Source organism: Sminthopsis crassicaudata, chromosome 4 (genome assembly GCF_048593235.1).
Source record: "Sminthopsis crassicaudata isolate SCR6 chromosome 4, ASM4859323v1, whole genome shotgun sequence".
Lineage (NCBI taxonomy): Eukaryota > Metazoa > Chordata > Mammalia > Dasyuromorphia > Dasyuridae > Sminthopsis > Sminthopsis crassicaudata.
Window position 1 is genome coordinate 4150966 of NC_133620.1, and position 24780 is coordinate 4175745.

A 24780-nucleotide genomic window follows, 5' to 3' on the forward strand; every position below is an offset into this window, starting at 1 on the left:
AATGAGATGAATAACCACACATCTTTATGGAGGACTTTACAAAGATTCTCTCATTTGAGTCTCATAATAACCTTGTCTTATGAATATCCCAATCCCCAAATGTTGGAAAATGATTCTGAGAATGTGACTTACCCAAGATCACATATGCCCTTGAACCTACCAGAGGTGGGGATTTGGAGCCCGGTGTCTTCTGGATCTAGATCCAACACTCTCTTCACTGGAAGAAAAACTTTTAAAATACTCTCTAGCCTAAAGCTTTGTGTACTCCTGAGAAACTCCCCGTTCCAACATCCAATGCATTTAATTCAGACTTTGCCTTGATTGCCTTCATATAGCTTGTGCCCTGTTCTACAAGAATCCTTTCCTGAATCTCCTAAGCATTGATGTGTTCTCCCTGTGACCTCTTATGTAGATGCTTATCTATTTACACACGGTCTATTTAAGAGCAGGAGATGACTTTCATCTTCTCATTATTTAGCACAAGAACCTCTGGTCATAGTGGGCACTTAATAAGTGCTCGTTAGATTATGCTGGAATGGACTGAGTGATCTATTAAAAGCACTCTATATTGGCATATTTTCCAAATGGACAGATATAGTTGGGAGTGTTTCTTAAGACCAGGTTTTGGCTTTCCTGATTAGGGTTCCTGATGAGAAGCCCAGATTTCAGGAGTTTCCTGCTTTTGCTTTCATCCGAGTGAGCTCCTTCCCAAGTCTTGGCCCTCACTGCCATTTCACTGGAACTTTTGTTTAGAGGACAGTGAAAGGAGAACTATTCTAATTCAGCCAAGTTTTAATTCTATGACATGTAGCAAGCCATCCCATAGGGTCACCATTTATCAAACTGATAATCCTCATTGTTTTTAAGGAGGTTTAATCCTCCCCACAACCTGTGGGGATGCCCCAGGGAGCTTCTGATCTCACTTTGCTGATAAGGATGCTTGATGAGGATAAGGAGGAATTGCCCTGTGTCAAACAGCCAACCTGAATAAGAGGCAGGACTGGAACAGAGGCCTTCCTCATTCCCACCTCAGCATGCTAAGCAGAATGCCATACTGCCTATTGCATGGAAATCCTCTTGTGGCCATCAAGTGAATCATAAAGGAGCCATTTAGAAAGGATTTGACTTCTCCCAGACAGATTGGTACTTGGACACATGGAGATTGAAAAAGCATTAAGACCAAAAGGACTACATGTATAACAGTTTATTTATATAAATTTATATAATACTGCAACTTTGCTGAAGTTATTTTCTCAACTGATTCTTTAACTACTTCTCTTTGGTTCTTTAAACATATCACCATATCATCTGCAAAAAAGGATAGGTTTATTTTCTCATTGTTTATTTTTGGTCTTTTTCTTGTGTTATTTCTATAGCTAGCATTTCTAGTATAATACTGAATAATAGTGGTGACAATGGACATCCTTACTTATCTCTAATCATATGGGGAAAATGTATCCCCATTATAGATAATGTTTGCTGATGGGTTTAGATAAATGAAATAACTATCATCTTTAGAAAGATTCCATTTATCCCTATGCTTTCCAGTGTTTTTAATAGCAATAACCATTATATCAAATGCAATTTCTGCAGCTATTGAGATAATCATATGGTTTTGCTGGTTTTGTTATTCGTATTGTCAATTATGTGATAGTTTTCCTAATATTAAATCAGCTCTAAATTTCTGGTGTAAATCCTACCTGCTCATGTGTATGAGCTTTGTGATATAATGGTGCAATCTCCTTGCTCATATTTTATTTAAAATTTTTGCATCAACATTGATTAGTGAAATTGGTCAATAGTTTGCTTTCTCTTTTTTAGTTCTTCCTGATTTAGGTACCAGCACCATTTTTGGTCCATAAAAGGCATTTGTTAAAACTTCTTAATTTATTAATAAAAAATAATTTATAGAGCATGGGGATGGTTACTTAGCTGTTTGGGAGAATTCTTTCCCAAATCATCTAGTCTTGGAGAACTTTTATCATTTATGACGTGTTCAAGATATTTTTCTAAAATGAGATTATTTTCCTCTTCTGCTAAACTAAGCAGTTTATGTTTTTTGTAAATATCTATCTACTCCACTAAGACTTTCAGTTTTACTGTCATAAACTTGGATAAAATAACCTAATAATTGCTTGCTTTAGTTGAATTGCCATTATGGTGAACTCATCTTTTTATTTTTAATCCTAGTTATTTGGTTCACTTGTTTCTTCCTTTTTAATTAAATTAACCAATGGTTTATCTATTTTGTTGATTTTCTCATAAAACTAGGTTTATTGATTAGTCCTTTTTAAATCTTTCATTTTTTATTAATATTATTTTCAGGATTTCAATTTTAGTTTTAATTGGGGATTTAAAATCTGTTCTTTTTTCTAATTTTTTTAAGTGGCATGCCCACTTTATTTCCTAAGTACTACTTTGGCTGCATCCAAAAAATTTGTAATGTTGTCTCTTGTTGTTTTTTAAATGAAATTATTCCTTGTTTTGTTTTGTATTCCTTTTCTATTTTTCTGTTTTTCTTCTTGTTTTTTTCAAATAAGATAACTTTTTTTTTAAAAAAATGTCCTTTTTAAAAAATAAATTGTTGCTTATTTCTATGATTTCTTTGAGTCATTCATTTTTTAGAATCAGATTATTTATATTCCAATCAATTTTTAAGCTGTGCTTCCATGGCCTTTTTTAAAATATAATTTTATTTCATTATGGTCTGGAAAATGTGCATTTAATAATTTTGGTTTTTTCTGCATTTTATTGTGAGGTTTTTATGCCCCAATATATGGTATTTTTTTATAAAATTTCCATGTACAACTTAGAAAATGGTATACTTTCTTTTCCCTTTCAATTTTCTCCAGAAGTCTATTTTATGTAATGTTTCCAATTCTTTTTCATTTTTTTGACTTCTTTTTCATTTACTTTATGGTTAGATTTATCTAGCTCTGAGAGGGGGAAATGGAGGTCCCCCTCTAGTATAGTATTACTATTTCCCACTGTGATTTATTTGTTTTCCTTTAATAATTTAGATGTTATTCCATTTGTTTGATGTAGAGTTAGTATTGATATTACTTCATTATCTATGGTTCATTTCAGCAAGATATAGTTTCCCTGCATATCATTTTTAATTAGGTTTATTTTTGTTTATTGCTGTACCTGAAATCATATTTACTATTCCTGCCATACTTTTGTTTCAGATGAAGAATAGTAGATTCTGCATTAACCCCTTATTTTAACTCTCTGTGTTGCTCTGTTTCAAGTGTATTTTTTGTAAACGTGTTCAATTTTGGTTTCTAAGACACTCTGCTAGTCATTTCTATTTTATAGGCGAGTTCATCAAATTCACATTCACTTATTATTATTAACTATGCATTTACCTCTATCCTCTTTCCCTCCATTTAGCTTTATCTCTTTTTATCACAACTAACTGAAGTATTTTCTCTTTGACTAAGATCTCTGGAATTTGGTTATAATATCCCTGGGAGTTTTCATTTTAGAATCTCTTACAACTGATGTTTGGTGGATTCTTTTTAATTTCTATTTTACCCTCTGATTCTAGGATATCAGCAAATTTTCCTTGAATTCTTGAAATATGATTTCTAGACTTTTTCTTTGATCATGTTTACCACTAAATTCTTAAATTATTTCTTATCAATCTATTTCCCACAAAATATACCCCATTTTCTTCTAAAATTTTCATTCTTTTGATTTTGTTTTATTTTTTCTTAATGTCTCATAAAGTCATTAGCTTCCATTTGTCCAGTTTTAATTTTTAAGGAATCATTTTCTTCAGTGGATTTTGGTACCTCTTTTTTCCAATCAACTAATTCTACTTTTTAAGGAGTTATTTTCATCAGTGAATTTTGTTTACCACATTTTCCATTTGGCCAAGTCTGTTCTTCAAAGTATTATTTCCTTCATATTTTTGCAATTCTTTTATCAAAATATGAATTATATTTTTCTAATTTTCTTCCTTTATATTTGCCTATTTTTTCCTCTACCATTCATTTTTGACTTTGAAGATTATTGTATGTTTTCCAGGAATTCTTGTCGCATTTGTATCCCAATCATATTTTTCTTTGATGCTTTGCATTAAAAGCTATTTTGATTTCATTGTATTCTGGATTTGTATCTTGTTTTTTCCTGTCACCATAGTACCTCTATGTGTGTCTGTGTTTGCCATTTGCTTATTTTTCCACTCTATTGATTTTGAAATTTATATTTAAATTTGGCTCTGATCTGATTAATGGATTAGGGCTGGGGAGGACACTGTCTCAAATTTCAGGATTTTTTGCATTGCGGTTTTCAGAGCTAGTTCTAAGGACTGAAAGTTTTTAGTGCTTCCAAAGTATTGGTCTGAGGGGAAAATATGATCACCAATTTTTTCCTGCTCTAAATTCTGGTCCTTACCCAGGAAGGACTTCTGTTCCCTGGGATTGAAATCAATGCTCCTTCTTTGGGCCTCTGTTCCCTTGGAACTAGGAGTGATGCTATAAGAGCTCTTGTGATCAAAAGTAATATTTCTCTTCAGAGCTTCTGCTCATTCTTTAGCAATGTGTTCCTCTCCTCCCTTGAATTATCTTTTTTTTTAAATTCCTTTTGGTTTTTGTACATAATTAGTTATCATTTTGCCAGATGATCAGGAAGCGTGTTGATTTACCTACATTATTACCCCTGCTTGTGAAGTCTATAGTCTACCTTGAATATCCCCTGAAAGAACATTTTCAAGTATTTTCACCTATTTATTTCACATATTTGCTTATGAGAGAATATATCTATGTATTCAGAAAAAAAGATACTGGCTTGAATAATTTGGGTTAACCTGTCACCCTAAAGAACTTCCTTGAAGTTTACTTCAAATATCCAGGTAGATCTTGTATCTAAGTAAATATCTTAGTAAATATTTTTTAAAACCTATTGCAATGATTTCCCCTTTGGAAAAAAAAATCATGAATATGAATAAATTTGTCAAGGAACACTTGGTAAGAAAACCCTAGAAATCTTTCACTATTTTTCTGAAGCCCTGGCACAAGAATCCTTTGGCTGCTAGAATAACAATGACATATATTGCTCTTCTATCTATATAGATTCTTATGAACAAGTGTGCACTCAACCTAGTTTCACAGGTAACAATCCAATCATTTAGTCCAGCAATAAGCATTTATTGTATTGCTATGTGCCAACCATGGTACTAAACACTGGGACTGAAAATAAGGGCAAAAGACAGTGCCTGTCTTTGAGGAATTCCTAATCTAATGGGATTCACCAAATCCCACAATTTGGAAGCATCTCAAATGTCATTGAGTCCATATATCTCAATAGAAATCCTCCCTGAAATAATCCCCAAACATTTATCTTTTATCAAACTTTATTCAAGAGTGACCCAGCAGCCCCTGGGTGCAGGCAATTCAAGTTTGGACAATTCTAATTATTAGGAACATTTTCTGAACTTCAATGGAGAGTTGATTTTGCTGTTATTTAAAGCTTTTATTCCTGGAACCAGAATAATAAGATTAAATCCATTTATCCTGAACCTTCTTTCCTTTTTCTTCTTGACTATTTCACTCAGTGATCTCATCAGATCCCATGAATTCAATAATTATCTCCATGCTGATGATTTTCCAATTGAATTAACCAGCCCTAACCTCTCTCGTAATCTCCAATTCTGCATTACCACCTACCTATTAGACAATTCAAAATCAGTGTCCCATGGACATCTCAAAGTGAGCATGTTCAAAACTGTATCCTCTCCAAAAAACAATTCTTCCCTCCTCTTAACTTTCCTCATATTGCTGAAGGTGTCACCTCCCAGTTATCCAGAATCACAACTTAGGGATCATTCCCAACTCTCCATACCTTGCACTCTCAATATCCCAATAACTCACCAAGTGCTCTTGATTTTATCTTTGCAATATTTCTGAAATATACTCCCCTCTTTCCTCTTACACTGTTTCCACCATGGCATAGACTAACTTCTCTTATAACTGGACATGAGAACTGCCTCAATTTTCTCCTCATTCCAGTCCATCCTTTAGTCAGCTATCAAAATTATTTTCCTAATTCCCTCCTACTTAAAAACTGGGTGGCTGCTATTGTCTAAAGGTTCAAATATAACTTTTACTTGGCTTTTTTTAAAGTCGTTCACAAACTGGCCCCATTCTATCTTTCCAGTCTGCTCACAGTTTACTTACCTCTACTTCTTCAGTGGTCCAGTAACATTGTTCTTCTTTTTTCTTTGCATAAGGCACATCCTCTTTCAGTTCAGAGAATTTTACTGGATGCCTCTTATGCCTGGAATTCTTTCCCTCTTCCCCTCCTTTTCCTTGATTTCCTTCTCACCCTCTACAAGAAGGCTTTTCTAATCTCCTTAATGCTAATGCCTTCACTCTTTTTTTATTCTCTCTAATTTATCTTGGATCTAACTTGTCTGCACACTCATTTTTAAATTTATTTTTCTCTATTCATATACACTATCCCATTGCACCCAAATTGTCAACTCTGACAAAAGGAATTGTATTTGCTCGTATTGATATCCTCAACGATTAGCACAGTGTCAGGCCAAATTTATTATTGTGTAGTTGTTTTTCTGTTATGTCCAACCTATTCATCTCTTTATGGTTTTCTTGGCAAAGATATTGGAGTCATTGGCAGGTGCTAAATAAATGTTTATTGACCAACTGATTCCATAGGATGGAACTCAAATAGTTGAAGGCAATCATCATGGATTCTATACACACACACACACACACACACACACACACACACACACACACACACACCCCACATCTAAGATAAGTCTTTTCTTGGCTAAACATCCCTAAATTCTTCAAATGACTCTTATTTGACATCATCTTTACTCCTCTCCCTAATATGTTCTTCCCATAAATGCATTTAATTCTGTCAATGTCCTGCCAAAAAATTGGTGTCCAGAACAAGATAGGAAGGTATGCATCACATGACAAAACTAATGCATCTGGAGCTAGTTGAATGATTTTATCCTAAATCACAGAATGTCAGATTTCCAAAGAACTTCAAAAGCCATCTAGTTCAAACTCTGAATAACAAAAGATCCCCAGACAATATACCTAAGAAATGATCCTCTGGTGTTTGTTGGAAGACCTTCAAGTAAAGAGATTTTGTTCCCTCTTGATGCAAGCCATTTCACTTTTTGAAAGCCCTAATGGTAGGATCTTCTTCATATTAAAATTAAACTTCCTTCTTTCAGCATTTATTCCCCAAATCATAAAACTACTCACCTCATGAATTCATGCAATTCTTGAGTAGTGTTCCCTAATGACCAGTCCTGAAGCTCTGGTGTTTTATCAGTAACTTAGATGAGTCCATTAAAGATGTACATACTAAATTGGGCATGTTAGTTGAAGAGTCAGGATTCAAAAATTTACCAATAAGACAGACAATGGACCTAACCTAATAAAATGAAGTTTACTGTGGATTAAAGTTGCACACATTAAAAACAAAATGCTACATATGCTCAAAATGGGGAACCAGGGCTAGAAGACAATTTGCATGAGGAAAAAATAAGGGTTTATTTTTAATGAATCACAGCTTCCATGGGATTCAGCTCTGGGATATGACCACCGAAGCATTTAACGTGATCTTTGTGTATTTTTAATAGAGACTTTTAGTGAGCTTCCAGAGAGATGGTTAATAGGCCACTATGTTCTATCTATTTTGTTCACATCCCAGAAGAATTGGGGACTTGCATTTGAACAAACCACAACACTCATTCCCAGTGTCTTGTGTTTTCACAGTGCTTGTACCTACGGCAAAAGTATCGAACTCGTCAAATTTCTTCTTGACCAAAACATCCTAAGCATCAACCATCAAGGAAGAGATGGACACACTGGTAAGAGCGCGATATGATTGAAAGTTATCTCCCTTTGCTGTCACTTGTCAGACCCAGAGAAACGAGCCCGTCTGGAGTCTTCCTTTTAGACTTTTCCTAAAGCTGCTAAGTTGAGTTGGTGGTAATTACAGTCCATATCTAGGAATTACAGCGAAGCAAAGAAGTGGATTGGCTGTCAGAGCAAACGGTGTCTGCTTATGACATTGGAGCTTTGGCCCCATAATAGGATGGATTCTTTATCAAAGAAATCAATTCTCACTTTATAGCTCTTGCTACAATCCTATTACAGGGCAACAATTGTCTTTGTGGCAGCCAGAGGTTGATGTTTGGCTCTCTTGCTTCTCCCTCCCTCCTCCCCACCCTGTAGGATTACACTCTGCTTGCTACCATGGACACATCCGCCTGGTGCAGTTCTTACTGGATAATGGAGCTGATATGAATCTGGTAGCCTGTGATCCCAGCAGGTCAAGTGGCGAAAAAGATGAGCAGACTTGTTTGATGTGGGCTTATGAAAAAGGTATTTTTTAAAATCTTCCTGTTTCTTAAAGCAATGTTTTGAAGTATATGCATAGATTATGGCAATACCTGGCTGGCTCCTTTGCTTCAATCACTTGTACTTTCTCATGGCCTCTCACAGACTCCTAGGAGGGCCTCTGGGAATCTCAATCAGAGTCAAGTGGACTGTCGCTGGGGAAGACATCCCTTAACTGAGAGAAAAACCTATGAGGGCTACTTTTAAATCAAAGAGTCAATAATTGTGGAGGAGGGAGGGGGGCAAGGACTTTTATGCAATAGGAGATTCTCCATGTCCTGACATGGAAAAATGATGCCTGATTTTTTTCTTCCTGGTACCAGAGAGCAGAACTCTGGGGGGGCCCACACAACAATAGAAAGATATTGCAGAGAGGGCAAACTTAGATATGATTTGAGCAAGAAAACAAACAAATGAATAACATCCTAAACAACTTATGTTCTAAGTCGGAAAGACTTCCTTGTGGAAAAGGAGTTTCCTCCCCAAGGAAGTATTTAAGGAAAGAATGGATGAACATTCCATCTGTTATCAAAAAATTCTTTTTACGAGACAAATTGAATCTCTCCGACTCTGTGATTCTCTGTTGGTAAGAAGACAGGAGTAAAAGCCAGGAGTGATCTGTTGAATTTGATGAATGAGGGCTACTGTTGGGGAACAGACATTACAGAGCAGGAAAGGAAGGCAGATGTGAACATAGAAATATAAAAAGATCTCAAAATGTAGCAGACAAAGAGAAAAGCAAGGGGGGCAGCTATTTATTGCCTAAGTCTTTGAATACAAACTCGATAAAACACAAAGTGCCTCCATTGAATCACAAACAGCTCAAGACCACACTCTATAATTCCATCTTTCAAATAGAAAGAGAACAAATGCTGGTTTCTTTCAGAAAGACAGAGGTGACAAGGCCATGTGTACTGTTGTTGATAAATCAATAACAGCTCCCTTGTATTTAATGCTTTAAAGTTTATAAAGTGCTTTTTACACAGCCTTCCCAGTGCAGTGATGGAAGTGACCTCAGTAGTTCTCGAAGTCTAACTCATACCTGAATAAGAATTCCCACAAAAGCATTCCCAATCAGTGGCCATCCAGTTCAGCTGGAATCCCTCCAATAAGGGGAAATCAATTGCCCAAGACTGTTCAGTCCCCTTCAATAGAGCTATAATTATTAGGAAGATTTAGCTGAAAACCGACATAAATTGGCCTTTGTGCAGATTATGTAGAGTAGACATTATTATCCTCATTTTCAGAAAGGGACACTGAGGTTTAGAAAAACTACTAGCTGACACAGATCAATGTCACAGAACTGAGGCACATTGGAACCACTCCCCAAGCCCGCAAGACCAGCCCTCTTTCTATGACTCCATGGGGCTTGTATGGAACTTAAGCTTCCTAATAATAGGAAATAACATGTCACGGGATCCAGAATTGGATGGAACATTGGATGTCATCAAGTTCAACCCCCTTATTTTACACAGAAGGAATCTAAGGCACAGAGTAGACAAGGTTATATTCCTAGTAATTCTCTGGGGAAGGATTTGAATCCAACTCTTTCTGATTATTTGTGTAGAGCTCTCCCCTCCACGTTATGCTTCTCCAAATCAAAAGCAAAGTGATCCTTAATGAGATACAAAAGCATAAGAAATCTTGTTAACTGCTGACTATATCCCTACATGGTATGGTACTAAGCTCCAGAACCCAAGAACAAACAAAGGAGGCAGCACAATAGTGCACATACACCCAAGTGGCCCATGTGGATGAAGTCATTTCTAGTCATTTTAGGAGACAAAGACAACTCAAAGAGAACTTCTCTATAGGAAGAGATCACTGAACTGTTCTGATAGTTGGGTAACAAATGATCTCTCAAATAAATGTTTTAGAGATATTTGGGGTCAAAATAAGTTTGTTTTCTGTTTGTTTAAAGAGAGCACTAATATTGATGAGTTCTGTCCAAAAACTAATGCTGTATTTAATTTTTCATGGGGTTGGGAGAGATGGTAGCCTTTCCTGGATTTTAGTTGAGTGGGAGCGAATACAGAAAAGTTTGTGAATTTGCTTAATTTTGTGAAGTGATGAATGAGCCTACTGCCTTCTAACATTTTTGGAGCAAATCCCTTGACTTAGTGGACTTGCCTACTGATCCATGAAATATATACCATATTTTCCACCTTGTTTGTTCAACTAATGTGTAGAATGGCCTTTAATTATTCCTATGAATTTTAATGAAATAAATATTCTTACCCAGGAGTAACCAGAAGGGTATTTTACATATGTTTCAGCACAAAGAAAAGAAAAGCAACAAAATCAAATGCCATTGTTCTGTTTTGTTTTGCTTGCTGGAGAAATGTTGATTTAGATCTGTATGAGTACAGTTTATTTAAACAATAGTATAGTAAAAAAGAAAGAAAGAAAGAAAGAAAGAAAGAAAGAAAGAAAGAAAGAAAGAAAGAAAGAAAGAAAGAAAGAAAGAAAGAAAGAAAGAAAGAAAGAAAGAAAGAAAGAAAGAAAGAAAGAAAGAAAGAAAGAAAGAAAGAAAGAAAGAAAAAGAAAATGTTGCAGAAAGGGTGAATATGAGCCTAGGCATGATGGTACATGGACTGAAGAGACTGGCCTGGAGCTTCACCTTTGCTACTGTGGGATTCTGGGCAATCACTTTGTGTCTCCTTAGAGGCATTTCTTCATCTGTGAAATGAGGATAACAGTCTTTTTACCTAACAAAGTTGTTATGAATCTTAAATGATCCTTGAATTGTTTCCATCTTGTCTGTCTCTTTGTGAGCCCATTTGGGGTGTTCTTGGCAAATACACTCGAGTGCTTTGCTACTTTCTCCTTCTACTCACTTCCAGGTGAGGAAACTGAGGTAAACCGGTTAAAGTGGCTTGTCCAAAGTTACACAAGTAGTATGTGTCTGAGACCAGATTTGAACCCAGAAAGATAAGCCTTCCTGGCTCCAGGCCAAGCTCTCTATCCACTGAACCACTTAGCTGCCCAAACAATCAGTCATTCAGTTTAGAACTTACCAAATACTTATCAAATATTATTAAGAACTTACCAAATAAGTGCATGAGTTGGGGTCCAGGATACATGTTTGTAAATATAAATAAGACACAAAACAAATACTTTATCATCTTGGAGAACAGAGACTAGAAAAAATTTTGTAAAGGAAATTCACCTCTTAAGGTGAATCTTAAGAGAAAGCAGAAAATCCAGGAGGAAGAGATCAGCGTGGGAGTTCATTCTATGGATGGCCAGTACAGATGATATATTTAGAGAACTTTGAAAAATATAGTCTTCACTTTTCTCATTACAATTCTGAAAGGTTGTGTCCTATCAACACAGAAAGAAAATGGTTAAAAGGGAAGCAGGAAAGACAGCCTTGAATTTTGAGAAGATACCTGCATATAAGGAAATCAGCTAAGAACCAATGGAAACAGAAATAGGAACTTTATATGGCTATCAGAAAATACCAAAGTCCATGTAGACAAAAGGAGGAAATAGAGGAGTTCTGGGAACAGATGGCAAGCCTGGAAGGGAGGCACGATTTAGAACGATTGGAAAATTCAGTTATCCAGAATTCAGCTAGAGAATGCACAGTAACTGCCTTCTCTCATCTCCAAAGCCTGGCTTCCTTCGGGTACCTATGAGAAGCCTTTCTTAATCATGGCTAGTGCTAGAGCCTGATCTCTCCTGTCTGGATCTTGTTTGGACATGGCTGCTTGCAGGGTGGGAGTGCATAGCTAATCAGTTGCCAAGTCTTGTCATGGCAAGCCTTCACGATGTGCCTCCTGTATTAGCTGGGAGCTCCAGGAGACCAAGGGCTGTGTGCTGTGTTTTCATATTTTTTTTGCACTTCTCTGCCTCCCCAGCACTTGGTCTGGTGTCTGGCACAGAGCAGACATTCAATAAAAATATTACGACTTGCTTTGCTTTACTGAGAGTTGTTGCCTTCAAAAGGTGGAAAAAAACAAAAATGAGACTTTTTCTTCTGTTTCTGTTTTTCATTAATAAAGAGAATCTTGGGTATGGAATGGTAATGATGAGAACATTGCTAAGTAATGAGCACTCGGGAGATGTGATAGAGGAGAGAAAGACTAAACAGAATCTGACAAGTGCTGCAGATCTTAAAGGGAAAAAAGGTTGGTAGAGGGCTCAGAGAAAGGATCTGTAGGATCACATAGAGTGCAATTCAAAGGAAGAAGGGGTCCTAGAGGAAAGTCCTCATGCATGAAACTCTGCAGACGCAGTGAGGAATAATTTCTTATGATGAGGAAAAGAGGCAAATGTCCAAAGGGATCAAAAAAGATGTACAGGGACTCACCAACCAACGGAGAGCTTTAAGACACATACAGATGAGAAAAGCTGGTCAATGAGAACATGTAAAGCCTTTGCAAATCTTATAGCACTGAACAAATGTTAAATATTATTCTAGCAGAAGATGAATGCAAGTGCCCACTATGATCCTATCAGAATAAGTTTACTGGACTAATCATTTTCCATTGAAGTGTGGTGTAGCGTCTAGGGAACCCACCATGAAGCTAGGAAGATCTGAATTCAAGTTCATCTCAGACACACCAATGTAAACATGACATACTTTATTAGGTTCCAGGCAAATGTATCAGGCGTATAAAATGTGTATGAGAACTGCTTTCTCATTCAGGAACTCTCTGTATTAGTGAGTGGATCCAGATCTAGTCCCTGCCCCCCTAAGCCTCATAAACCAGGGGAAGGCTATAGATATAGCCGCAAGATTTTACTTACCTTTGAAATTTATTCATATAATTTTGTGGACAAAATGTAGACGTTTGGCATAGTTTACAGATTAATGGAAGGATTTGGAACTAGCTCAATGACAGAACCCAAAGTATCCTCATTAATGGCTCAATTGGAGGGGACAGGGGCCATGTGTTTGACATTTCAATATGACTTGGAAAAACACCTATTTATCAAACTGGTAGATGCCCCAAGCTGAAAGGCATAAGCAGCCTACTGGGTGACAGACTCCAAAGACCATTTTAGGATTTGTGCAAAGAGCAGCATAAGAACTTTTCAGGATACAAATACATGAAGGCAGGCATTGATTAGTGGCGGGAAAATGCAGTGATGAGACCACCTTTAAAGTAGTGTCCAAAAATAAGAGCCACAAAACTAATGTTGTTTGGAGACAAATACTCTGTAAAATCAAAAAGTATTATATAAGTGAGAGTCACCATTCTCTTGACGTATCAGACGTGGCTCAGACATTAAACTCTCTGCCTCCCTCTCCCTGGCACCCTAAACAGCGTCCCATTAGGAACTTTACTAGATGAATCTAACTGGGGCATTTGCAGATGGGGATGGCTCCAAATCAAGTCCCTTAAGCACTTCTCATATTCCAGGACATACAGGACCAATGCTGGGGAGACAAACTATCTCTTACCTTCAAAGAGCCCACATTCTAGGGGGGAGTGCATGCAGATAGGACCTATAAATATAAATGCAAAGTAATTAGAGATGAGAGAGAACATGACTATTAGAGAAATAACACCAGAGCTGATTTTTTTTTCAAAGTGAATGTTAAAAAAAAATAAAAATAAAATTAAAAAAAAATTCCCTAACTGGGTAGAAGGACATGAGTGAAAACTCAGCAAATATCATTCACTTTGTAATTTTTCATCTAAAATAAACTCCCTAAAGCTAAAAGAAAGCCTTCAGCACCATCATATTGCTCCTAGACTTAAAAGGATGTAAACATTATAATAAAATGTTACATTGGTATTCAAGTCCTTCTAAAATCTGATTCCATAATAAATCTTAATATAATAGAAATAATAAAATATTTAAATATCATAATAAAATATATAATATCATAATAAAATAGAAGCTCATCGTTTCATATTCTCATGGTTTCTATTTTATAGCCAAATGTATTAGGAGAAATTAGCCATCCCCTATTTTCATCCTATTCTTTCTTATCAGTCTTTTCTAACTCTATTTCTTATCAGGAATATACTCTTCTCATCCCCTTACCTAATGCTAATGTTCAGTTTCCTCACTTTTCTCAAGACCCAAGTCAGATGCTATTATGACTGTGAAACTTTTAGGGATCCTTGTCCTATTATCACCAGAGCTGATTATTGAAAGGAGTTAAGGATTCTAAGAGACAAAATTAGGAAAAGCGTGCATAAAAGGTAGGAGGAAAGGGCCTGTGCAGAAGCGAGGAGGAGAGGAGAATTAGAAATCTGAGTGTCAATAGGAGCCATTGGGCCAGGAATTTCTTTTGGAAAGCTGAGATTCCTTTATTAAAGTTTTTGTACATTCTACTTATAACCATTGAAACGGGTGTAGTTGAAAAACAAAGCCAAGAAGCCATAAGTGCTGGAGTTGGCCGTGGGTTGGACTCCAGGCTGGGATTGGTGGTGGCTAGGTATTTAGAAAAGGTAGAAAGGTAATAGAGGGTCAGGAGTCCTCAAAAGAGTGTCTCTGAGACCATGAAAATACCATCATGATTTCCAAAGCCCTTCCCTTCTGCATGGCTGAGTCTGATTCCTATGGAGCTCCATGAATAAGTAGAATAATAACAATAATTCTGTGCTGCTTCATAGGAAACGTCTCACCTCTGTAAAGAAAAAGATATGTTTTCCAAAATGCTTTCCTTGCCTTTGGTCAAATTCTTTCTTTAGGTGACTGGGAGTTTATAAAATTTGAAAATCTAAATAAATTTAATAGAGAAATCCTTGGATCAATAGATCCATAATTGACCAAGGAATATTTAGGAAAATACCCACCTCTTGGAGTACATTGTTTTTTTTTTCAAAATATCCCCAGTAATACTGTAAGAGGCAGCATCCTAAGCAGGATACAAATAAAGGAATGAAAAAATGAGCATTTATTATGTGCCAGATACTGCACTGATACCATTTGGCCATTTTTTCCTTTTTTTTTTTTTTACTGAACATCTCAGTGCTGCTTCAGGGCCTTGGAAGAGTTAATTTCAGTTTCCATACCCCAAAGAATAGTTTAGTCCCCCAAGGCTCACCCTAGCACCAGACATTAATAATGCTTTGTGTTTCTATAGCCCTGTTAACCTAAACAGCTCAATGTAATTCCTGGAAATCATTTCCCCTGTGACCTTGATTCAAAGGAGAGTCCTTTAGGTTAAAGTTTCAATATGCCTTTGTCAACCTCCCAAGATCTCCTATTTTATAACGTCCAAAGCATTTTCCTTCTCAGACTACCCACCCCCTCTCTTCTTTTTCTTTTCTACGATTCCATCTGAAAGTATCGAGATAACTGTCTCCCTCTCTAGGATTTAGTCTCCCCTTTCCCTGGGGGTACAAAGGACTTGTATGAATCAATTTAAATTGGCCAGAAGAAATAACCAGAAGCCTGCTTATGTTCAAATCCCTGACCCTGATCACCAATATGGAAAACCCATTGCAAAGACTTTCACGTAATCTTCCATCCATTGCATTAAAGATGAAGCTGCTGAATTGAAAAGATCCCGGCCAATTAGAAGCAAGCCCACAGCTCAATACACTTTGTCTGCCAGGGAGATTTGGAAAAAGACAGGGCTCACAATGAAAAGTGCTCCTACAAGCCAGGCGAATTAAGGGCAGAAAATCACCCAAACTAGAAACAGAACTAAAAACTCCGCATTTGCCTCCATTCTGGCCTCCGTTAAAGTAATTTTGCCGAATCCCCCATCCCAATATCTAATTATCCCAAATACAGTACTGGTGCACAGCAGAGTCTCTCTAATTCACAGTGACAGGGAGATGGAGGTGGAGAATTACTAAGTAAGGGAACAAAAACAATAAAATTCAAGGATCCTGCATCATAAGATGTGCTTTCTTCATTCCTTCTGACAGGTGTAGCATAGTGGGAATTATTTATGGTAAGAGTCCCCGGTATATTCTGGAAAAGAGATGGAGTCCTACAGACATGAGCTCGAACCACAGCCCCTGCCAGGAGAAGTGGAGGGGGTGGATGGAACCAGGGAAGGGAGGGGAGAGGCAGAGTGACCTGGAGAATGGACAGCGTGAGGAATCCGGGGTTTGAGAGAGTGAGCCTGGGCATGAAGAGGACCTGGGCTCAAGGTCTGAGTATGAGGAGGACACAGACTCTTTTCTTTCTTCTTCTTATCTTCTTTTTCTCCTTTCTTTTCTACTTTTCTTCCTTTGTTTTCTCTTTTCTTCCTTCCTGTGTTCCTATGATCATCTGAATCTTACAAGAATTCTGTGAGATATTATCATCCCCTTTTTACAAAAGGGGAAACTGAGGTATTGTAAGACAATGGGTGACTCAAAGTAACAGATCTATGACTTGAGGCCTCATGTTGAACTCAAGTCTTTCTAACCCCAGTACTACATCTACTTCCCCACTCAGATGTTCCAGCTCATAGGGGAAATGCAATTCTTTGTTTCAACAAAAGGATTATGGATTTAAAGCTAGAATGAACCTTTAAAGACACTAAATTCAACTCACCTATTTTATAGGTGAAGAAAGTGTGACACAAAGTTCTGGTGACTTGGCTAGGATAATTCAGCAAGTAAACACCCAAAACACTCTTCAAATTCTGTCCATCTCCAAATCTTGAATTCTTAACAAGTGAGTCATGAAATACTCTCAAGAACAGGGACCCAGAGAAATGAATGTAAATTGTTAGCACTAATATCTGTCTGCCCAGGTTACATGTACCTTCAGAATCTAATGCTTATTGTGCAACAAGAAAATGGTATTTACCCACATGTATTGTATCTAGGTTATATTGTAACACAAGTAAAATGTATGGGATTGCCTGTCATTGGGGGAGGGAGTAGAGGGAGGGGGGGATAATTTGGAAAAATGAATACAAGGGATAATATTATAAAAATATATATAATAAAAATTATTAAAATAAAAAAAGAACAGGGACCCAGAGAGCAAAAGAACAATGCACAGGGGGCTCAAGGATCTTTAACATGTCTCTTATGACAGCTTGAGTGCCAAAGTTCACATAAAAAGATTGCTCCGTGAATGTATGATTGGCAAAAAAGGAAAAAAATCCATAATGTTCTGAGTTGGCATAAATTGTGAGACAAATCATGTTCTACTGTGACATCTAATAGAATGTAAAAAAAAAAAAAAAGTCAGAGGGCTACCACCACTGGATCAAACAGATTCCTTAGGGAAAAGACTTATAGGAGATTTTCAATGAGCATCACAAAATCCAATTTAACTTAGTAAAGGTTTTTAGTATATGTGGTATACTGTGTTACCCAGAAGACAAAGTGAAGAGAGATTATCGCTTGCAGGAAATGCCACACCACCATCATCAGAACCACTGATCCCACCATGATAAGCCCTGATGAGTCAAAAAAAAACTTTGAGGACCTGGAGACCTTTGTCATCAATGTGCCAAAAAAGAGAAAGCTTATAATAACTTTAATGCTAGTGTAGGCTCCAATTATCAGGTATGGCAGGGAGTCCTTGGGAGGAATGGAGTTGGAAACAGTACCAGCCACTTACTACTAAAGACTTGTGCAATCCATGACCTCCTCATCATTAATACTGCCTTCTAGTTACCTAGATGCAATAAGACTTCATGGATACCTCCTCACAACAAACACTGGCATTTAACACACTATGTGATTGTAAAGAAAAGAAACAGGATGTGAGAGTGATTAAGGCAATGTGTGGTGCAGAGTGCTGGACAGAGCACAGATTTATCTTCTCCACGATAAGTATTCACATTCAACAAAAGTGGCAGACCCAAGACAAAAGGAATAGAAGAATTGATGTCAGCAGATTAGCGTGCTTCTCTGAGAGGGAACAGTTTGTTGCTAGCTTGGAGGGAAAGTTAAGCTCACACATGGTTGCTAAGAATAGAGCAGGAAAGGAGTGAGCAGCTCTCAGAGATTTGGTGTATAGCGCTGCATTTGCTCATCAGAGTCAGGCCACTTGCAAACATCAAGACTGGTTTGATGGAAATGATAGGGAAATTCAGAAACTGCTAAATGAAAAATGAGAACTCCACAGGGTTTATCAGCAGGATAGTTCACCCATCTACAAGAAGGTATATTAAATTCTTTCAGAAGTCAAGTCCAAGTAAAGCATTAAAAGATGCAGTATTCTTGACTTCGTTAAAAAAAAAAAAAGACATATGACATTCAATTTTACACTGATAGTATCAATTCAAAATGCTTTTATCATGCCCTCAAGGCTATTATGGGGAAAAGTCCTGTGGTGCATATTAATTACTCAGTGCAGATGGAGCTACATTGATTAGTGCTAAGGACATGATCCTAGAGAGCTGGACAGAACACTTCCATGATATTCTCAACAGACAATCATCAATCAATGCAGAAGCCATTGATCATTTATTTCAGGATGACGTCAATCCCTCCCTAGCTGAAGTTCCAACTGGAGAAGAGATTTTGAAGCAAATAGGATCTTTTCATGTAGCAAAGTACCTGGTACTTATTCCAGATTTACAAGATGTAGGGGATCCATTGTTCATAAAAAAAAAAAAGAAAAAAAAACAGTGAAATTTTCCAGATTATAATGGCAAGAGGAGGTTATGTCCCAGGTGTTCAAGGATGCCTTTATTGTGTCTCTAAAGGTAAAAGCTATAGATTTTCCTGTTACAATCACGGGGGGATCTCTCAGTCACAGTTGGCAAGATCCTTAATAAGTTCATCTGGAGAGATGGTTATGTTAGAGCCAGTGTGGTTTCAGGAAGGACTGAGGTACAGTCAACATCGTGTTTGCTGCCCAAAAACTCCAGGAGAAATGTCCTAAGTAGATCAGACATCTGTAGACAACATTTGTAGATCTGACCAAGGCCTTTCATGCTGTCAGACACAAGGGTTTATGGAAAATTATGTTAAGATTTAGCTGCCCAGAAGAATTCTTCAGTATTGTACATCCTTTCATGATGGCACACTTGCCCAGTTTTTAGATAATGGATCATGCCCTTGCACTTTCCAAGTCACCAGTAGAGTGAAACAAGGTTGTGTGCTTTCATGCCTTTTAGCATGACGTTTTCAGCCATATTGTCCAGCACCTTCAATGAGGATGAACACAGCATTTACATCAGTTTTTACACTGATGTTCAACTTGAAAAAGCTACAAGCCAAGACTAAAGTATTGGTGCAGGATTTTTGTTTGCATATGATTGTGCCCTTAATGCAGCCTCTGAAGCTGAGATGCAACAAAGTATGGACCAGTTCTCTGCTTCTTGTGCCAATTTTTGCCAATTAACACTAAGAAAACACTGGTCCTCCATCAACTAGCGCCATACCATCTTTATGTGGAACCCCCAGTTACAGCAAATGGAGACGTTTTGAATGTTGTAAGTTCACTTACCTTGGCAGTATATATTTCCAGGAATGTCCACATTGATAATAAGATTAGCAGATGCATTGTCAGAACTAGCTCAGTGTTTGGGAGATTCCGAAGAAAGGTGTGGGACAAAAAAGTAATTAGACTGACTACCAGACTGACAGTCTCCAGAGCCATTGTGCTGACCTCATTGTTGCACGCCTGTGAAACCTGGACAGTCCACCAGCACCAAGCCAGGAAACTGAATCACCTCCATTTGAATTGTCTTAGGAAGATGCTGAAGATCATCTGGCAGGATGAGATACCAGACACTGAGGCCCTTTCTCCAACTAAACTGCCGATCATCCTGACTCTACTGCAGAGAGCACAATTCCTTTGAGCTGGCCATATTGTTTCAATGCCAAATGTACTCTTGCCAAAAAACAATTCTATAAAGAACTCACACAGAGCAAGCACTCACATGATGGTCAGAAAAAGCCATACATAGATGCTCTTAAAATCTCAAGAATGTTGGAGTTGATTGCCTGATAGTGGGAGACATTGGCACAGGGACCGCCCAGCATGTGGTACCCTCATCAAAGAAATAGCTCAAAAGAAATACAAGATGTGCAAATTCAAGGGATTCACATGGACTATTTTTGCCCAAGCTGCAGCAGAGCCTTCTGAGTGCCTCGTGGTCTGATCAGCCACAGTTGGACACATTATAACTTGGCTCTAACATAGTGATGTTATTTTGTTCCTCTTCAAGAACAAAGACCAACAACCAACCAGCACCTTATAATCTAAAAACAAAAAACCCAGAGTGGTCCAGTGGAGCAGAGAGAGTTTGGGGAAATATCTTTTTTTGTCTGTAGTATTCTCCAGAGTTGTGCTCTGAGGTTGCAGCAAGAACCCAAAAAGCTGAGAATTCACCTGCAGACACCGGGCCAGCATCACGGCGCCTCTCAGAATAGCCAAAAGAGCTTCCAGGGGTGGCCAAAGGGAGAGAAAAAAAGAGCAATAACAATGTCTTGTGGCTCATAGACTTAGAAGCTGGATGGTTCAACAAGTCACTCCATCCCTCTCTGCCATAATTTCTTCATGTGTGGAAAGAAAGAATTGGGATCCCATGACCCCTTTGTGACGCCCAGCTCCCTGCAGCTGGTTGATCCTGTTTTCTCAAATGTAAGGTCTTTGACTCAATGCCCTCCTTTTCATCTCTAAATCTGTGGTCCTGTGATGCTGCAATGACCCTTTGGTCAATGAGGCAGGAGCTCAAGAAGTCAGACTTGGATGGGCAAGCTGGCTTGCTGGGCGCTCTCCTGTTTGATGATTTGGAAGAGCAAAGGCTGGAGAGATGCCCAGCTTGTCTTTCCATGAGACCCTGTTGGATTTGAGTGTGGGAGACTGTACTGGAGTGATCTTGGATGGCTGCAGATGGGACTGGTTCTTTTATGCAAGAGTTCTTAACTGATTTGTATCGTAGAACCCTTTGACTAAAACCTATGAAATTCTTCTGAGAATAGTATTTTAAGTGCAATGGATTATCAAAATATAAAAACAAAGTTTGCTTGGCCTGGAGTTAGGAAGCCCTGTTCTAAAAAATCCTAAGGATGGAAGAGCATCCATAAAATTTCTTGCACTTCAGTAGAGAGACTATGGCTATGCTGTGTTGTCCATGGGCTGACCTGATTACCTGACTCCTTCATATTAAGGAGATTGGGGTGACTGACAAAGGGACCTCCCCAATAATTTGAATCTTTCATTGAAACCTTTAATTGTCCCTATCTTTCTCCCTGTGGAGCCAGAATAATTCCATTGGCTTCTTCTTTAGAGGTCAAAAAGCAACTCAATTACCTTTCCATGCCTGGGGCTGCTGCTCATAATTTAGTTTTCTAATGAGATTAGACTCTTGTCAAAGAGAGGACTTCTCTAGCTGGCCCCTTAGAAGAGAGTTGACAGACTGCTCTGCTTAGATTTTTTTTAACCTTTTCCTTTGTGCACTTTTAGCTTTCCTGGGGTCCTCTGAACTTATCACAGTACCTGTAAATAATATTTAATAAATGCTCGTTGACCAGATAACCGTATTTCTTCTGTACCCAAATGAATGGAGGAAGAAATGGGGGCAAATATGTGAGATCTGAATGTGTTCTTCATTGGCTTTCTTGCTTGGAGATGCCAGGAAAATGTGCCCTCAGAGAGGTGTCTTCCAGCTCAAGAGATGGCCACATGTGGGATAGTGATAGAGTTTCCTGGAAAAGTGTGAGGGAATGGGAAGCACTTTCACACTTGGCTCATGGAAAAGATCATGGAGGATGTTTATGATCTCTCCCCCTTATGTGAATTAGAATTGGAATCGATCCATATCCCTCTGAGCATTTCCCTAAATTAACTTATTCATCCAGTGGCATCTTATTTCAGCGCTCCGGAATGATGTGAATATTGACCTTGGCTATTTAAAGATTATAGCACTAGAGGGAGGTCTGACAGGTGCTTCCATACTAGAAAGAACTTGAAGATGGCACTTGTGACTCTTCTGAGTGTGATTCAAGGGTCAGCCTTGTTAATTAGGGGGAAAAGGGTCCATCACCAGATGCATGAAAGAGCCTGAGACATAGAAAGGTTCACCTAAACCCAGAAGGAGAAAATGGGATGTCAAACAGATGGTAATGGTGGGAAGAATGAATGAAAGAAATGAAATGGAATCAATTCAATTCAACAGCACAGTATTAAGAACCTGCTCAGTGTCAGAAATTATAATAGGTGCTTGAGATGCAAAGACAAATAGAAATGTGTCCTTGTTCTCAAATAGCTTACATTCTGTTGGTTAAGTGGTAATGGAGAAATGTGCCCATAAACAAAGGATCTGGGGATCTTCTAAGTGTAGGATCCTGATGCTATAAACCCTTCTACCAAGTACATAATATAATCAGTTTAGGAGGGCAGAGTTTTAGGAAGTTGTCGGAGGCACATGGGAAATAAATGCAGAAAATGAGACAGACTTTTTTTTGGTCATGGACAACAGTTTTTTTTTCTTTTCTTTTTAGTGAGAATAGAAAATAGGAAGAAGAGAAAATAAATTCTTCTTAAATGAAAAAAATTGAAACCCAACGTTTAAGGGTTTAAATGACTCCCTTGGAGCTCACAGAAAACATTAGAATTGTCAGGAGAAGTCCCTTGAAGGCAGGCTCTCTTTACTTTTGTGTGTCTCCTCTAACTATTGCAATGACTGACATACAGTAGGCACTTAATAAGTGTGTAGTCTTCTCATCAACATAAAGACCATTCAATGATTCCAGAGGACTCATAATGAAGAATGATGGGTGCCTCCTAACAGAGACATCAGAGACTTAATCTGCCAAATGAGACATATTTTGTTGCTAAGTGAACCAGTATCGAGATTGGCTACACGATGCACTGTACACTAGATTATGTATAGTGTTTACAAGGATATTATGTTTCCTTTTCTTTTTTTCAACAGGAGTGGGCTATAGGAGGGAGAGAAAACAAGAGCTTGCTAATGTTTCTAAAATAATCTTAATTTTAAAAAGAGAAAAAATATGTTTGTGGATGGATTCATTGGAATCTTGACCCAAGTCCTTTAGACTTTAAGCCCAACAATCCATTTCCCCACTCTGCCTCTGGCCGTATATTAACATTTTTACAAAATACTGAGCTATAATACCACAGAAATTGTGCTGAGGAAGTGAGCATCATTGTTCAGCGTGCATTAAACCTTGTCACATCAGTCCTGCTCTCTTATAATATACTTGGCTGCAAACTCTAGCTGCTTGATAGGGCTTTATCAGACTTTGAATGACCTCGGGGCAAGTGCTCCATTATTCTAGCCAGGTCTCTCCATTGCTCCACAATCACCGCTTTAGTTTAACCAGCTCTCTCCTGATCTCCAAGCAGGAGTCTCTCCTCTTAACCCTCAGAGCCGAAGAGTGGGTTATTAGCCCAGGTAGGCTGAGGTTCTTGCCAAAGGCGCTTGAAAGATGTGTCCCAGTTGGGCCGACAGTCTTGGCAAGCAAGAAGGAGGCAAGTTGCCTCGGGGGACATTGAGCAGGTAGTGGGAAATCTGGTGAGCCAGCCCTCCGAGGTGTGTGTGTGTGTGTGTGTGTGTGTGTGTGTGTGTAGGGAGGGAGGGAGGGAGAGGGAGGTGTTGCTCACTGGCATTTCTCTGACAGTTTCCATCCATCCACTCATTAAATTCTTGATAAAAAGCATCCTGGAGGAAAATGGCAGCCAATGGGGGCCCTGGGCTGGCAAGAAATGGCAGCTGCTCCGAGAAAGTGGAGCCAAAAGAGCTGCTGACAGGAAAGGTGTGTTGGGAGTGTGATCCCCGGCTTATTTGGGCCGGTGGGAGGCCTGGGAGGCTGGCAGCCTTGCTACATCAAGGAGAAGTGCCCAAAGCTGGTACAAACACTGGGGCTCTGGGGAACTTTTCCTTCCTCCTTCCCAGCTGGCCTTCTTGGGGGAGGAGCAATAGCCTCATGAACCTGGGAAAATAGTCATTAGCAAAACCCTCAGAGACATAGAGTCTGGGCCAGCATCAGGCTCAGCCCTGCTCTGAAGACTCGCCACAGCCAAGGTCCAAATCTCTCCGCTTCTGTGCCAGTAGAGTGTTAGAGTCAGAAAGCTTTGCATTCAAATGCAGCCTCAGCTGTGTCCACATAGGCGAGTCACCCTCACTTTCCTCATCTGTAAAATGGGGATAATCATAACATCAGTAAATGTGATTAGCTGATGAGATCAGGGAAGGGGATTAGCATTGCCATAGTACCCAGTGTGGGCCAGGCACTGCCCTGAGTGACGTTTCTTTTAAATACTCTGTGTGTTTTATGATGGATACAATAGCATATGTAAAGCATTTGGAAAACTCCAAAGCACCAAAGAAATGAGGAGCTGGGTTCAAATTTCTCTCTGATGTTTGATCCTTTGGTGACTTCGTTTGTCTGTGCCTTGAGCTCTCGATTTGTAAAACTTGAAGTTCAGGGGTCACCGGTTGAGAGGTCATCCCGTCTCATGCAGGGTTGGAGACTCCCCACAGGCAGAGATCCCAACCTTCTAGGAAGTGTCTTCCTAAACTGGAGCTTCGCTTGGTCTCTGC

At 38.5% G+C, this 24780-nt stretch overlaps 1 protein-coding gene across 1 annotated transcript in view; it reads left to right on the forward strand.

The window, feature by feature from the left end:
* The window catches only part of TNNI3K (TNNI3 interacting kinase), a 114073-nt gene that overhangs the window by 81449 nt on the left and 7844 nt on the right, over positions 1-24780 (forward strand). The window contains exons 10-11 of the mRNA XM_074265591.1: positions 7764-7858; positions 8226-8375. Of these exons, the coding sequence (XP_074121692.1) occupies positions 7764-7858; positions 8226-8375 (245 nt within the window). The remainder of the gene's footprint in view (positions 1-7763; positions 7859-8225; positions 8376-24780) is intronic.